Source organism: Psammomys obesus, unplaced genomic scaffold (assembly GCF_907164565.1).
Source record: "Psammomys obesus unplaced genomic scaffold, mPsaObe1.curated_primary_1811, whole genome shotgun sequence".
Lineage (NCBI taxonomy): Eukaryota > Metazoa > Chordata > Mammalia > Rodentia > Muridae > Psammomys > Psammomys obesus.
The window spans coordinates 11,319,009-11,334,640 of NW_026592666.1; the positions used below are offsets into that span (position 1 = coordinate 11,319,009).

The 15,632-nt window shown below is 47.9% G+C and overlaps 1 protein-coding gene across 2 annotated transcripts in view; it reads left to right on the forward strand.

Moving 5' to 3' along the window:
• The window catches only part of Dop1b (DOP1 leucine zipper like protein B), an 88,963-nt gene that overhangs the window by 60,905 nt on the left and 12,426 nt on the right, over nt 1-15,632 (forward strand). For both annotated transcript variants that reach the window (XM_055614866.1, XM_055614867.1), the window contains exon 27: nt 10,843-10,987. In XM_055614866.1, the coding sequence (XP_055470841.1) occupies nt 10,843-10,987 (145 nt within the window). The remainder of the gene's footprint in view (nt 1-10,842; nt 10,988-15,632) is intronic.

The following is a 15,632-nucleotide window of genomic DNA, read 5'->3' on the forward strand; positions in this document are numbered from 1 at the left end:
TTCTTCTTCTTCTTCTTCTTCTTCTTCTTCTTCTTCTTCTTCTTCTTTACCTTAAATCACCTTCTTATACCAATCTAGGCCTTCACTTGTATTTGTCAACCTTAAACCACCTTCTTAGACACTCAAGTACTTTCTTTAGGTCCTCACAAATTAAGCTTCTGTGTCCTTAGGCCTTATATAAGCTTTACAGTCTTTCTTCTTCAGTTACTTACCACAAGGCTCAGGTAAGACTGCCGGGACCAGCTGCTGTCCTCCAGCTAAAGGAATGGTAAAAAGTTACCTCTGAGTCTGGTAACAAGGCAGACTGTGTAGATCTAATGGCGGCATCTGGGTGTTCCCCTCCGGCTGTGACCTGCTGCCAATGCAGGCGTGGTAGAGTGAGTGGGAGGGAAACAGGGTTTGCTGGTTCCCCAATCACTTGGGCAGTGTGATGAGCCAAGTTTAAAGCATCCTGATAGGCTTGGAGGTCTGAATGTGGACGCCATTCCATGGGCGAAGAGAGAAAAGTCAGTTGCAGGCCTGACCCTGAAGGCACCCCAAAGGGCACAGGAAACAAGTCAGTACAAGCTGGACAGGCGCTTTCCAGAGACCAAGCAAAGACGCCCAAGCAGGCACCCAGGGTCCAAAATGGCCAGCAAAAATGGCTGGCATTGCCGCTCACACTGACCAGCGTTGGCTGTAGGGATGTAGTGAGCGCTAAGCAGATCTGTTGCAGGCAGGCGTAGGAGGGACCTCGGTGTGCCAAGACAACAGGGGATCCACTCCCCTCCCCAAACCCCTCATCACACCAAGGTTACAATAACGATTAATATGCTTTGTAACAAATATGGCATAAAGGAGGTTTATTGTAGAATGATGGGGGAGGGGAGGGGAGCATCCATGACAAAGAGCCAGAGAGACAGAGGGTATAAGAGAGCTAGGGAGCCTGGCGGGGCCCTCTTATCAGGCCCACACCTGGCAGCAGCAGGTGATGAGGTCAGAAGTTGCTCTGTCCCTGAAAGGCCCCTGAGGGCAGGCCTGTGTGCTGACACTGAGCCAAACCATGATGATTTCCAGCTGCATCCATCTTCCTGTGAATGTCATCATTTCCTTATGGCTGCAAAAAATCCATCTGTCCCACATTCATCTGTTGATGGACATCTGATCTGGTTCTCTTTCCTCCTAGCTCCTGGTTTTTTGAGAAATGGTCTTACTGTGGAGCTCAGGTTGGCTTTAAACTCATAATTCTCTTGCCTTGGTCTCCCTGGTGCTTGGCTCATAGGCACAGTTGGTTTCATTGTTTGTTTTTGTGATGCCGGGGTTTAGCATGCATTAGTGTGTAACTGAGCTGTATGCTGAATGAATTAAATTTTTGTTTTGAGACATCTTGTCAAGTTGCCTAGAGTAGCTTCGAACGTCTGATCTTCCTGCTTCCATCTCAAGAGACGGCTCAGTGATGAAGAGCCCTGGGTGCTATTTCAGAAGACCCAGATTCAGTCTCCAGCACCATGTGGCAGCTACATGGTTGCTCAGTTCCAGGTGATCTGGCACCCTCTTATGGTCTCCAGTGGTACTGCATACATTGAAGCATACTTGAAGCCAAACACCTTGAAATAAATAAATTTTCAATTAAGCTTCTAATTGGCTTAAATAGGCAACATTTTGTTCCAATGTTCCAGCAGGCAAGTAATGGCAGTTGCTTTTCTGGACTGAGAAATCAAGCAATGAGAAACCTGGTTATCAGTTATTCTGTGTACAGGAATGGAGGGACCGAACACATAAACCAAATCTCAGAACTTTTCAGCATCGTGTTCCTTCAGTGTCAGAACTGAAACAGAGTGGTTCCACACTCCCTGTGGAGAGTGAGGGCACTCCTCACTTTGCAGGAGGGTGTGGCGGCAGCCCGTCCTGCAGGTTGGTGGCTGAGCTGCCTCTGGAGCCAGTAAGGCTTGGGCTATGAGGCCTCCCCCACCCAAGCCTGCACTAGAAGAAGATGGGTTTATACATATTGAGTTTATTTACAGTTCTGACCAAAACTGAGGGGGAAGACATTTCCCACCTCTGCCTTCCCCACAGCAAGCTGCCAGGGTTAGAAAGACAGAACAAAACCAGGAGCCTGCTCATGGCAACCTGGAGAGAAGTGTTTCTCCTGGCAGGGACCAGGGCTCTCAGGGTGAGCTGTGCTCTTTTGGAAGCTGGAAGGAAAAAGTCACTTTTTAAAAACGGGTCCCAGTTTCTTGTACATTCCTCAGCCCCAAGCAGTTTGGGACTCTGTGACATCCTAGTAGCTGTCACTGCCTTGGTGCTTGGAGTGCATCAGGGACCCCTGAGGAATTAGGTTAAAAAGGCACTAAGCTGCTTGCTCTCGAAAGTCAAAGCACCATTGAAGAGCAGAGCAGGAGCGCAGGCTGGAAGCAAGTGGGTGTCACCACCTAGTGGAGTGATCCGGAACATGCAGAGAGCACTCAATTTTTTTAAGCAGAGTATTTCCATCTCGACAGCTATCCCCTACCTCAGAAGGCGGTACTGATGAACCAGCCACTCAGTTTTGGTTTCTCCTGGTGATAAGGGAGTAAAGAGCAGTGGCCTTCCTGTTTCCTGGAATCCGCTTAAACTGACAGCATCATAGAATAAAGGTTATACCCCTGTGGAATTGTGACAGGGCACAGTTAGAATGTAAATCACCATGCCACACAGCAGCCAGTGCAAAACACAGCTCTCGCTGCAAAGGGAATTGGAATTTATTCTGAGCCAAATATGAGTAGCTCTGAATGATATGTTCCAACAGCAGAAGCAAATGGATGGACTTTGATTGTCACAGAGCAAGAAAGCCACAGTACAAGGCACATTCCGTCATCAGTGGGAGTATCCAGGAAGCAGGTGACAGGCAGGCCAGCATCTCCGCTGTAGGCTAACGGCTATCCCGTGATGCCCTTAGCTTTTTAGTTGGTTTCAGCTGATAGTTTATATTAGTCCAGAGGTGTAGAGGTGAATGGCTGTGGCTGAACCTGTAGCTGCAGCATCCTTATTCCCACGGCCCTTAGCCTCTAAGCATCTAAGAGTGTGGTGGCTCTTCTCTGGGGACAAAGCTCAGTTCCCGAGAATACACTGTAGAGTGCTATCAGGCCTGAAGAATTGGGTCGGTAGTGTCGTTCTTGCAGGGGACCCAAGTTTGGTTCCCAGCACCCATGTGGTAGCTCACAACCATTTGTAACTCCAGGTCCAGGGAGTTTAGTGCCCTTTTCTGTCCCCGTGGGTTAGAGGTCAGGCGCTTCCGCAGCTGCCTTCTGTGCCTCAGCGGCTAAGCTACGTCGTCACCAGTTGCCCAATGCCCTTGCTCGCTCGCTCGCTCTGTCTGTCTCTGCCTGACTCTGTCTATCTCTGTCTTTCTCTCTCTGAGTCTATCTGTGTCTGTCTCATGTCCCACTCCGAGATGGCCTTTCAATCCTCCCCTGTTGCATGGTGTGATCTTATGGCACACCCTGGCCTCGACCTGCTGCCACTAAATCCTCCCACTGTGGGCATGAAGCGCACATGTTGTGCACTGATACGCATGCAAGCAAAGCACTCATACACATAAAAGAGCAAATTAAAACATTTCAAAGAACCGGGCATGGTGGCACATGCATTTATTCCTAGCACTAGGGAGGCAGAGGATCTCTGTGAGTTCAAGACCAGCCTGGTCTACCAAGTCAGTCAAAGATAGCCAGGGCTACATAGAGAAACCCTGTCTTGAGAAAAAAAAAATTTTTTTTAAAGAATTCTCTATTAAGAGTCCTCTTTAGTCTGGTAGTGGTGGCACATGCCTCTCATTTCAGGACTCTGGGAGGCAGACGCAGGCAGATCTCTAAGGTCAGCCTGGTCTACAAAGTCCTTTTATCTAAACCAGGGTAAAAGTGCTACTTGGCCTTTTCAAGAAAGCAAAACAGTACATTTAAGAAAATCAGAAAATATTGGGCCTAGTATTGCAAAGTTACAAGTTCCTTACTAGAATTTAGTTTCTCGTATTTTTTAATCTGATAAAGTAGACTTTACAAATGTGGGGAGCCCAGCAGAGATGACCACCTAGGCACAGTTTAGAGCCAGTTGAAAGGATTTATTGCAGCCGGCTCGTACAAAGCCAGCTACACCCAAGCGTGCCTCGAGCACTTAGACCAAGGGACCTTGAAGACAGACACCACATCCTAGTGTCTTTCTAGGCAGCTGCAGGGAGAGGTTTTTGCAGGAAGGCTGTTAGCTGGGGCGTCTTGATCTTGGATTCCTAAAATAGAGCTGGGTAATTTTCCACGGGGCTTCCCATCAAGGAGATCAGATTCCAGTCAAACCAAAAATGGCCTCAGCAAGAAAACAAGATGGAGGGTCCTCTGCCCTGTGCTGCCCATCAAATTCAGTTGGATTCCAATCACATAGAATTTCAGTTGCTGGGATTTTGTTTGTTGGATTGTTTTTAGACAGGGTCTCTCTGTGTAGCCTTGAAATCACAGCGGTCTGCTTGCCTTCACCTCCCATGTGCTCTGCTCCCAGGACTGAAGGCATCACCCTCCATACCCAGCTGAGGAACTGCATGCTAATAGCCTGTGCACATTTGGGTGTGCACACAGATAAAATCAGGCAGCAGCTAGAGTTGTATTTATTTACAGTAATGTTTTTAGAATTCTTCTGACAAAATCCACAGAACTGTAAAGTGCTTTAATACAGGTGCGTCCAGTGGTCAGGGACTGGACTGGTGGGAAATTCCTTGCAGGTTTCACCGCAGGCAGGAAAAAATCCACAAGGAGACAAGAATGAAACTCAGCTCAGCCCGGTTTTGTCATAGCCTGTGCTGTACCCAGGCTTGTAGAGTCTGACCAGATCGTTTTAGCCACATTTAAGCACAGCACAACTTTAGAAAGACTTATTCAGATACCAGTGAACTCCGTTCCAAGCGCAGAGCAGTTTAAGGCGTTGAGATTTACATTACTTACACTGAGATCTTTACAACGCACACATCTGCATCTGTCCCTGCTGGCTCAGAGATGGTGCCCAAGACGTAGGGTCACGGGAGCTTACTGAGCTAAACACACTGCCTGTGGGAGTCGGGCCCCAAGAGAACGTAGAAGTCACCCAGGCTGCTGTAAAGCACAGTGACCTCACTCTTTAGGATGGTTCTGTGGCCTAAAAGCAGCATTCACTGTTTTAAGGGGGAAGGGTCTGGAATAAGTAAATTCTAGAGATACAGATGAAGCCTGGCTTCCCAAAGAGGTCAGCTGTATGCACAAGGCCTTGCTTGCTTCCTCTACAGGCTGGTTATTCCAAGTTCTGGGTGTCCAGTTCAAGCAGCTGAAATAAGTGTATTGTAGGTTCAGAAAAATAGCAAGGAAATTTTATATACACTGTCAAGAGACAGCAGGCCACTGAGTGAGGATGCTCAAAAATTCTGTTGTTTGAGACTTCCTTTTAGGGGCTCAAGAGTAGACGGAGTTTGGTCGTCAGCAGGCCTAGACTTTACTCGCTATTTATGCCTTTGATCTTAATCATAAGCACACCCAAATATGCATGGGAAAATGGAGGCTCTCCACGAAACATGAGACAGCACACTAGCTCAAGCCAAACCATCTCTCTTAGTTTCAGGATGTATTCCAAACATGCTTGAGTACCAGTGAGGCACGATCCAGGGGTTGCTGTTGGGGAGTAATGATTCCGTTGCTTGAAACACACATATGGCCAGGCATGGTGGTGCATGCCCTTAGTCCCAGCGCTCAGGAGGCAGAGGCAGGTGGACTTTGAGTTCAAGGCCAGCCTGGTCTGCTATGTGAGTCCAGGACAACCAAAGCTACACAGAGAAACCCTGTCTCAGAAAAAAAAAAAAAAATAGTAGCATACACATATAAGTGATAATTTATTAGTTGTGCCTTGTATTGTAGGTTTCAGGTGATTACAAACAGTACAGTTGAGAGTCTTTAAAACAATCCACTCTGCTAGATACACTCCCACACCCCGAATCTCAGGAGGCAGAGGATGGGAAGTTCACCATTATTCTGGGCTCAAGGCCAGTCGGGGGGGGGGGGGAAGAAATTTAAAACCAGCATTAAAACAGACAGTGGCTTCAATATACTGATTTTGAAACCCATAAGAGCTTTTCTTGCTGTATAAAAACCTCTGTTCTTTAATTAAAATATCTTTTTAAAATTTATTCTTTAATAGATTCATACCTGTCTGTCTCACTCATTCACTCACCATCACCCTCTCTTTGCCCTCCTGATCCTGTTGAGCCCCCTCCTCCCCACCATTGTCCTCCCCTCCAGTGCCCACCCATGCTGTCTTCCTGTGCCACAGACCGCCCCGTCGGGTGCAGAGAATTCGGATATCAGGAAGGCACAGATAGGCGAAATGACAGAGACCACACCACGTGATGTTGATTTGGATCTTCTGCGCTTTACTGAAGTCAAGCCAACACTTTTATAGTAATCTTACAAAGAAGCACCTTAAAGTTGACATATCCCCCGGAACATTTACAAAGTTTATATTTTAACTGAAGGCAATCTGGTAAAAGGCAGTGTCTACAAAAAATCTTGGCCTAACAGCCTCTTAAGCAGAACAAACATAGAACTAGTGACTTGTTTGTCAATTTAGCAAGTAGAGGGCCAGGGGCTTGTAAAACTTATAGTCTGTTTACGTAGTTTATTATTAGTTAATTAGGGGTTGTTAATAATCCTCGGAACTAGGTCAGCTAAAGATTTACAACCCCCCTGGAGGTAAGCATTGGGGGGAATTCCTCCAGTTTGGCTTGCTAAGGATTTACAATCTTTCCTTAGATAAGATGCTTGAACTAGCCTGTCCGTAAACTCATAGTATAATATAAAACTCTCTGACCTCCTATGTTTGCCTATCTTCTTTCTGCCTCATCATAAATACCCGTGTTAGGTAATGGTTTTGTAGTAGCCTTACTGCAGTGGGAATATTCAGAACATTTATCCTAACAGATCCTGATTAAACATTTTCTTTAGAAAGCCCTAAAACTCTTGTCCTTTTACTACCTACAATGTTTGGTTTTTCCACAAGCAATTCCTGATGCTGAATCTGATTTATTACCTCTCCTAAAATTTTATTTTCCTTCTACTCTTATTTGCTAAAGCTTTTAGTGATCTATTAGAAATGTTTCCTTGAATAGTTAATTGTACTGTTTCAAGAATCCTAGAGAAACAGCAAAAAATGAGCTCATCAATTCCAGTCTTCATCTGAGAAAGCAGGATTATAAGAGCACGTCATGTTCCAATAGGGTATTTTTGCCAGGGACTTCCAGGGAGCCGATTCCCGAAGGAAACGTGTCTCCTCGTCTGTTTGCATAATTTTATGCTTGCATAGCACATGTTTATGCTGCACAGACGGTTTCTGGAGTTAGGGTAGCGTTCCTGTGCTTGCCCCTTCTTGAGCATGATGAGGACTGTGCGTGAGCCGGTAGGAGTTCTGGTTGGAGCATGGACAGCTTAGCAGTGGTTCACACTGAAGAGTGCTTCCCTGTGCCCATAGCCAGGACCTGTCAGAGAAAGCTGTGCTCTAAGCGTAAAGTCCTAGATTCCTATGTGCAGTAAGTTTTTTCTTAGAATATTAATAACCCCACCCATTTTTAATAGCCAGCTATAAAGTAGATATAAATCCTTTCTCATAAAACATCAGTTTATGGACCTCCCAGTGTGGTTTAGAGCTGTTACACATGCTGAGAGCTGTAGTGATGACATGCATGTGTGCTCCTTGTGCCTTTTAATCCCCTGTTACCTATTACATTTGTGCCTGCTTTGGGCTGGGCACAAAGGAAAAAAGACCAAACAAAAGGATATTTCTTAAGTTTAAAAATTCTGATTGGGGCTGGAAAGATGGCTCAGTGGTTAAGAGCACTTTCTGCTCTTTCTAAAGACCCAGGTTCAATTCCCAGCACCCACATGACAGCCCACAGCTATCTGAAACTCCAATTCCAAGGGATCTGACACCCTCACACCAATGCACATAAAATAAATTATTTTGAAAGTTCTGATAATTATAAGTAGCACTTAATTACAAACCTCTAGAATTCAGTTTAAGCCTGTACTTAACATACAGTCTATTGTGTGACGCTGTTCCTGAGGAGGTATGAACACACATCTAGATGGGAACCAATGACAGACCAAAGGAAAGATCCCACTGAAGCCCAGCCCTGTGAAAAAGTGAGTTTTATTGGGGCAACTTACAGAGCAGAAGTGACTCAAAGCCCACCCCGTGTTCCCAGCCCACGAGAGCTGGGGACATAGGCCTCCCTGCCAGCCTGCAGGCAGCTTACGCGTTGATGAGTATCTTTCCTGGCAGCTCAGTTGATCTAAGCCTCGTCCAGGCAGCTTGGCTGGTCTCTGGCTTTTCTGGCCAGCTTGGCTGGTCTCTGGATTTTCTGGACAGCTTGGTTGGTCTCTGGCTCTTCCGGGCAGCTTGGCTGACCTGAGAATCTTCTAGGCAGATCAGCTTCTCTGGGTTGCTAGGCAGTTAATTTTCTGTGTCTCTTGACACTTTTGTCCAAGGCCAAAGTGCTATTAGCATCAACTCTGTAAGTGACACAGCCAAGTGACACCATCAAGAATTGATTGTGGTTACCAGAGTCTTCCCAGAAGCCCCTGCCGCCAGGCCTGGCTTTGGGTTAAAACACTTACCCACATAAAGTAACATATTTATGTAAATCAGAAAGTGGATTTACTTACAAGTTTGGCTAAAACAAAGTGCAGAGACATTGTTGTCTCTGCTTCAGTACACCACAGCGATGGTGTGCCTTCTAGAAAGGATGGAGCTCAGCCCTCAAACACAGCCAGACACTGCTACGAGCCTCGGTTACTGAGATGAGTGACCTGACACAGCCCAGGGCTTGGGAGGCTGCCCACTTTTGCTCCTGGCATGGTCTAACTATAGAAAGCCAAAGCCAGAAAAGATTTTTCAAAAACAGATACCAATGTTTAGGGCTTTATCCCAGCACTGTGGTGTGACTCGTTATGCTGTTGGCTGTTGACTTGGCAGTGTGGGGCAGAGGGGAATGGAATCAGTGCTCTGACAGGGAAGTGGTTTCACATAATTTTTATAGGTTTACAAAGCAAAGAAGGTCATACATCAAGGCAGTTTTAAAATATGTTGGTGGCTACACCAGAGAGGCAGGTACTGAGAAAGGAAGGGAGCTGTTCTATAGCCCAAGACGCTATCCGACGACATTCTTAGCTCCTGTGTTAGTGGAAGCCAGCATTCTGTGTGTTAGCTCAGATAGACTTGGTCAAGATCATAAAATCTCCCACCCAAGAAACAGCCTAGAGATAACCGCAAAAATGGGAAGGGACATCTGTTCTGGGCAGCCTTATCTTATCTTGTAGTAGAACATTCTTAACACAAGAATGCAGCCCACTGACCACCTGGACGCAAGTCAGTCAAGAACTGACCCTTGTGATGTCCCTACCACCGACGAATTTGGGCTGGTTTGGACCAATTTAGAGAGTTAGTATAGCCCTAACTAATCAAGCCCTAGCTAGCCCTAGCCAGTCATAGATGCACTCATACCCTTGCTTTTGACCTGAGCCAATCACAATAAAGTTGACCTAAGTGTCCCTGAATTTCCCCAAGTTTCCTATAAGAAGACCTGTGCGGCTTTGTGTGGAGTCGCCAGTTTGCCTGGATGGTGGCCCCAGCATGCTGGACTTCTGCAGAATAAACGCCTTTTGTTGCCTGTGTGCTACTTGAGGCTGGGGCTGTTACTACAGCATCTTCTGAACCCTAACATCTGTGTGTGCATGACATTTTTAAATAAATCCTAACACTCGTGTTTGCACAGAGCTCACGCCCAGAACCTTGGCCACACTCATGCCTGATGATGCTTCTAATTGTTAATTGCTGGTCACCTCACCCACAACAGCCTCTTTATCTCATTTTGTTTCTTCTATTATTAAAAGATGTATTCCTCAGGCAAATAGCAAAGCTACAGCAGTTGCTTTTAAAGACATCTTTGTTTAAGATAGTCTAACTGTGTAGCCCTGGCTGGGTACTCTCTGACGAGCGAGGGCTGGGGTTTCAAGTGTGCACTCCGCACACAGCTCGTCTTGTAAAGCCCGTGACGGGCTTTATTGTGGTTCTAGAATAAGGCGCTTCTTCATCTCATAAAGCAGAATATGCGTTCCAGTGAGCTCAGCTGGGAGCACTGGTTCTGCAAACAGAGAAAGGCTGAGGAAGACAAAAGTAAAGGATAAAAATCGCCCCAGCAGCTCCTTGTCGGGAGTGGAAGGGGAGGCCAGCAGCGGGAGGCAGCTGGTCGCTGTTGCCTTGCTTCCATGTGAGGACTACGGCAGAGCATGGGTCACCGTGCCAGTGAGCTCTGTGGTGACTTTCGGCCTGGCCTGGTATGACTAAAGCTGCAGCTTAGCAAACAGTGGCGTCCTGTAGCTTTTACCTCACACTGGCACAAACAAGTGTGTGTTTGTGCAAGAGAACCAGAAAGCAGTCTTTTCCCTCAGTCCTGCTGACTTCCGCTCTCTGTAGAGAACACAGCAGCCATCAGCTCCATGTGCTAAGTGAAGACTTGAAGTGTGGCAGCTCAGAATCACGTGTACTGTAAGTGAGCAGCACACACAGGACTGTAAAGCCAGGGCAGGAAAAAGCCGCAGAGTCTCGTGAGGATTACATTGTTTGTATTTGGTGTTTTAGGGAGAGAGCCTGTTATTAACATCCGTCGTCCCAGTTGCTTTTCACGTCTCGGTGGCTCACTGGCGTCTAATGACTTCCTGTGCTAGAGGTCCTGGTAGCCTGCATGCTGTTCCTATTAGACAGTGCTGTGCACCTGAGCTTTCCTTCTCCTTAACCACGTCCTGTTTGCTTCTGCCAACTCTGTAGGAAATCACTCAGAAAATCCTGGAAGCTGTAGGGACCATTGCCGGCTCCTCCTTGGAACAAACCAGCTGGCTCAGCAGAAACCTGGAGGTGAAAGCCCAGCCTCAGGTTGCTCTGGAAGAGTCTGATGCAGAAGAAGATGCGCACGGTATGTGGAGGAGGTGGGAAGGGATGCTCGCCTCAGCCAAGGCTGAGCTCTTGGGTTGGCTTGGTCTGGTACAGTTTTTAGAGATAGGGTTTCTCTGTGTAGCCTTGGCTGTCCTGTGCTCACTTATAGACCAGGCTGACCTCGAATTCACAAGCCATCTGCCTGCCTCTGCCATACACGCCTACTACAGGCAGCTGGCGGCCAGAGAAAGAAACAACATTCATGTGTGCGTCCAAGAGCCAGCAGAGACACAGGCAGACAGGCATTTAAGTTAGCTTGCTAATCTGAATAGAGCTTTATAAGCTTGAAAGCTCACCGTCCTGTAAAGAACTGTGAACCAGGGGGCTCACATGTACGGTATATTGTAAAAAGGGTAACTGAATTTCTGTAAAAATCCATACCAGTTTAAAGTGGGCCTTGTTACTCTCTTAATCAAAAAGGAGATAAAATAATAGAGAGTCCACTGGGACTAAGAATAGGCTTTCTAACTGGTGCTTTGCCCCGCGTGGTCATCTTAAGATGGTGGAGTCCCGTGAGCCACGTGGTCGGCACGGCTGCTTGCAGACACACGGGCACACAGTTAGCTTTGAAACACTGCGCCCAGTAGGCGGATTAGAAATCCTTAGGTAAGAGTTGATGGCGTAGTCTTAAGATACGTGTTTCTCTTTTGAGAGCAGAGTGCAAAGAAATCAAATTTTTAAGAGTTGGGAGCCTCAGAGTGAGAGGCTTTGGGAGCATAGAGCAGAGTGTAGGTATCTGGGAATCTCTTGTCTGTGGTTGTAAGAATTTGGAAATTAGGCATGCCAATTTTTTTGGCCTTTGAATGCTGCCAGGATTTGTAAAGAGAGTTCACTGAAGGAAGAGGGGAAAGCGCTGGCTTGCCTGGAACTCCTGCAGGAGGGCAGCCGTGCAAAGGTCCGGGTGGAGAGGCTGAGAGCCAGAGCCACGTGGAGAAGTTGGACTCTAAGAATTTAGAACCAAGTTAACAGACAAGTGGTCTGCAGAAGCCTCAGGAGTAGTCTTGAGAAAGCGGCTTGCTTCGGGAAAGCCTCTGTCGGAAGCGGGCATGCACTGTAATCTTGCGTTCCCATCCAGCTGTGACCTGCTACATACACAGCATGGCAGAGTGACCAGATGAAGCGAAACAGGGTTTGGAGAAAGAAAGGAATGAAGAAAGGACAGTTTTTCCTGTTCCATCAGTCACTTGAGCAGTGCCCTGAGGGAATTTAAAACCCAGATCTGGGGGTGCAAGTTTCTCCAAAAAGCATCCAGGTGGTGAGCTTGGAGTCCTGAATGGGGACAGCGTCCCATGGACAAAGAGAGAAGTAAATCAGTCACAGGCTTGGTCCCAGGTATCCCAAAGGGCACAAGGGAATGAGAAGTAAGTTGGTACAAGCCAGCCAAGTGGGTTGTCACAGGCTTGTCAGGGACGGGGGAAGACCTCTGAGGAGAGAGGGTTCCACTTAGTACTAGGACTTTCAATGATAGAGAGCGAGGGGGAAACCATGCTGGTAGAAGAGGAGGCACAGCTAGGGAAAGGGTCCAAACAAAGGTCAGCGAAAACGGCCGGCCATTGCCACTCATGCTGCCCAGTGTTGTATGTAGGAATGTAGCAATTGAGGTGACCAGAAAACAAATCTGCTGCAGGCGGGTGTAGAAGGGACCCCATTGCCAAGACAACGGGAGAGCCCCACCCCGTCATGGCACCAAGGTTATAATAATGATTAATGTGTCATGTGACTGATCTGGCATAAAGGAGGTTTACTGTGGGAAGGGGGGGGAAGGGGGCCCATGACAGAGAGAGAAAGAGAGACAGAGAGAGTGAGTGCAACCAAGAGGGGGAGTGAGAACCAGGGAGGCTGTGGGGCGGCAGGTGATGACATCAGAGGTTGCTAGGGCCCTGAAAGGCAGGCTGGTGGGGCCACCTGTACACTACCAATATGAGACGACAAAACTACAAAACCCCACTGGGTTCATTTTCTGTTGACTACCCACTGCTGGGCGTGGGACCTCCCTTAAGTGTCGTTGATGGACCCCGGGAGACTCCACTAGAGAAAACAAACTTTCCAGTTGTGAATTATGTCAACTGCAAAAGCGTTTTGGTTGGGTGTGGGGAGGTCGAGTTCATTTCGTCCTCTCATCACTGAGACCCCATCTCGCTTGGACCTGCGCTGCCAGGCTCTCTGAGCTCACGTGTGCGCCACTCCTATGGAGTCTGGAAGACAGATACTGTTTCGTTGCTGTCGTCCAGTCACACTGTCCAGCTGTGAGTCTCCTCATTGCTCCTTGTACTGCAGGAGGAAGTGTCCCTGACGCTAGCCACAGGGGACACTAATCTGAGTGCCGTCATCCGGTGTGGCCCCTGGGGACCCCAGCTAGAAAGTCTGACTGCCTCTGACAAGCTCAGAGCTGCCAGGGACGTAGGCTGCCATGGTCAGCTTCTGAGCCAAGATGGCAGGCTTGTGTGGGACCGTCGCCCAACGGTCAGCCAGGCATGTGTACTCTCATGCACACTTGCACATGGAATTAAAAACAAAAATAAAAACCTTTGAAAGAGTGTAGCCACACAGTACTCCTTGCCACCCAAACAGGAACTCTCTTCCCAGAACGAGGAAGGACGGGGAGCTGGGCACACATAGTTGGCCTCTCGGCCCGTCAGTCCTGACACAGCTGCTGGGAAGCTGAGAAATAGTGTTCTGTCCCTTAGTGATGCTGTTGTGATTTGCTTGTGCATGCCAGTGCCGGAGCTGGTGTCAGTGCAGGGGGTTGTTGGGGGGAGCGTCCAGAGGGCAGCCTCAGGTATTACTCCCTGAGAATTCTCACTGGGACCTGAACTTACTAACTGGGCTGGCTGGCTACTGAGCTGCTGAGACACACCTCCTCCTCCCCAGCTCGGGGGTTGCATGGGCAGCCGCCAGGCCTGTCTGTGGTTATGGTGCTGGCATCAAACTTGGCCCTCGTGATTGCACCACCAGCCGTGCAGGCACCGACTCGCTGTGCCTCCTTTTGTGGGTGCCGGGTGCTTGCGCAGTGACGGAGGTCAGCCTGATGACAGTATCTCGGGAAGGCGTCACTTTTAGGCCCCAGAAGGCAGAAGCGGGTGTGGTGTCGGTAGCAATTCCTGATGGCTATTAATACAGCAGCAGTTATTTCTTAACCTGCTATTTTGTAAATAAAAGACACAGAAACTTGTTAGGTTTAAAATAGCCTTTGAACGTCAGGGATGGCAGCTCTCAACCCTGTAGGCTGTGTTGCCTGCTCCCATCCCAAATCTCCACAGATACTTGTACAGGTTCCACTTGGGCTGCCTCTGCTCCATCAGGCCCGTCCTCAGAGCAAGCTGCTCTCAGCTGTGTGTGTGCTCCTGCTTAAGCTCACCCGTGGCGACCTGCTTCTCTTTTCCTCCTTTTTCTCTCCTCCTCATGGTCCTTCTGCGACCCCACGGGCCCACAAACTTTCTCATCACCTACCTCTCCTCTGCTCAGCCAGGCTGTAGGCAACTTTATTAGCCAGTCAGGCTTATAAAGATTTAGGATGCAAGGTTTACAAAACATGAGCATTTGGGGATGGGGTGGGGGCAAGCAATTAACACATGAGTACACAGTAGCTCCAGACCAACCCCAGCACCTCTTCTGGGACTGTTTTGCACACCCTGCTTGGCTGTCGTCCTATGTGTGTGTTTAGGGCCGGGCACTCGGAACGGGATAACCTACTGGGTGGCTCGTTCCTGGAGAGGACTGATTTCTCAGCAGGGTTTTAGACGGCCGTATTGTTGAGGTTCTGTGGGTGCAGCTTCCCAGTCATGTCCGTGAGACACAGCCCAGCAGCAGGTGTTCTGGTCCTCTGGCTCATACAGTCTTTCCACCTTCTTTCCCGCCACGTTCCCCAGCCTTAGGTGTAGGAGCTTTGTTATAGATGAGGCAACTGGGATGTGCACCCCATGGACACGCATTCCCTGTGTTTTGACCAGTTTTGACCTTCTGTAGCACTCCATTAAGGAGACATCACAGAGGGAAGGTAGGCATGCTATAAATACAGTATTCAAGTATGGAATTCTCAAAGAATGGTTTTTAATGCATACTCTACTGTAAAAGGTTGACAAGTGGCTGCGTAAGGGAGGAAGGGTGTTCGTCAAAGGTGATTTTATTCAGCTAGAAAAGCTGTATTCAAGAGGGCTAGTGTACAGCAAGGTGACTGCTTAAGGGCAGTGTATAAAATGGGCAGCCGAGTCACCAGTGGGCATCTGTGGCCCATTACAGAAAGAAATAAAAGCACTTCCCCCTGGAGTCCTTTAAGTAAGAGCGAGTACAGATTTGAATTCTCTGCCTCATGCTCTGTGTACTCTATGTTGTGTTAGTCTAAATGTGAGCTTGCCTAAAGGCTGTCTTGTGACTGTCCCTGTGTCTGTCTGACTGTTGTGTGACTGACCGTGTGTCTGTTTAAGAAAGGACTTGGCTCTATGTTTATTGAACAGCATAGAAAGCATCACATGGGAAAGGAGTGGGTGTTGTGCGTTATTAATATTTATTATTGGTTCATCTTTAACCAGCGGTTATTTGTAAACCAGCTGTATCCACAAATCACACAGAAACTAGGATTTATTTAATTAACCTAGAGCACAACGCTGGGCAATACTTATTACATT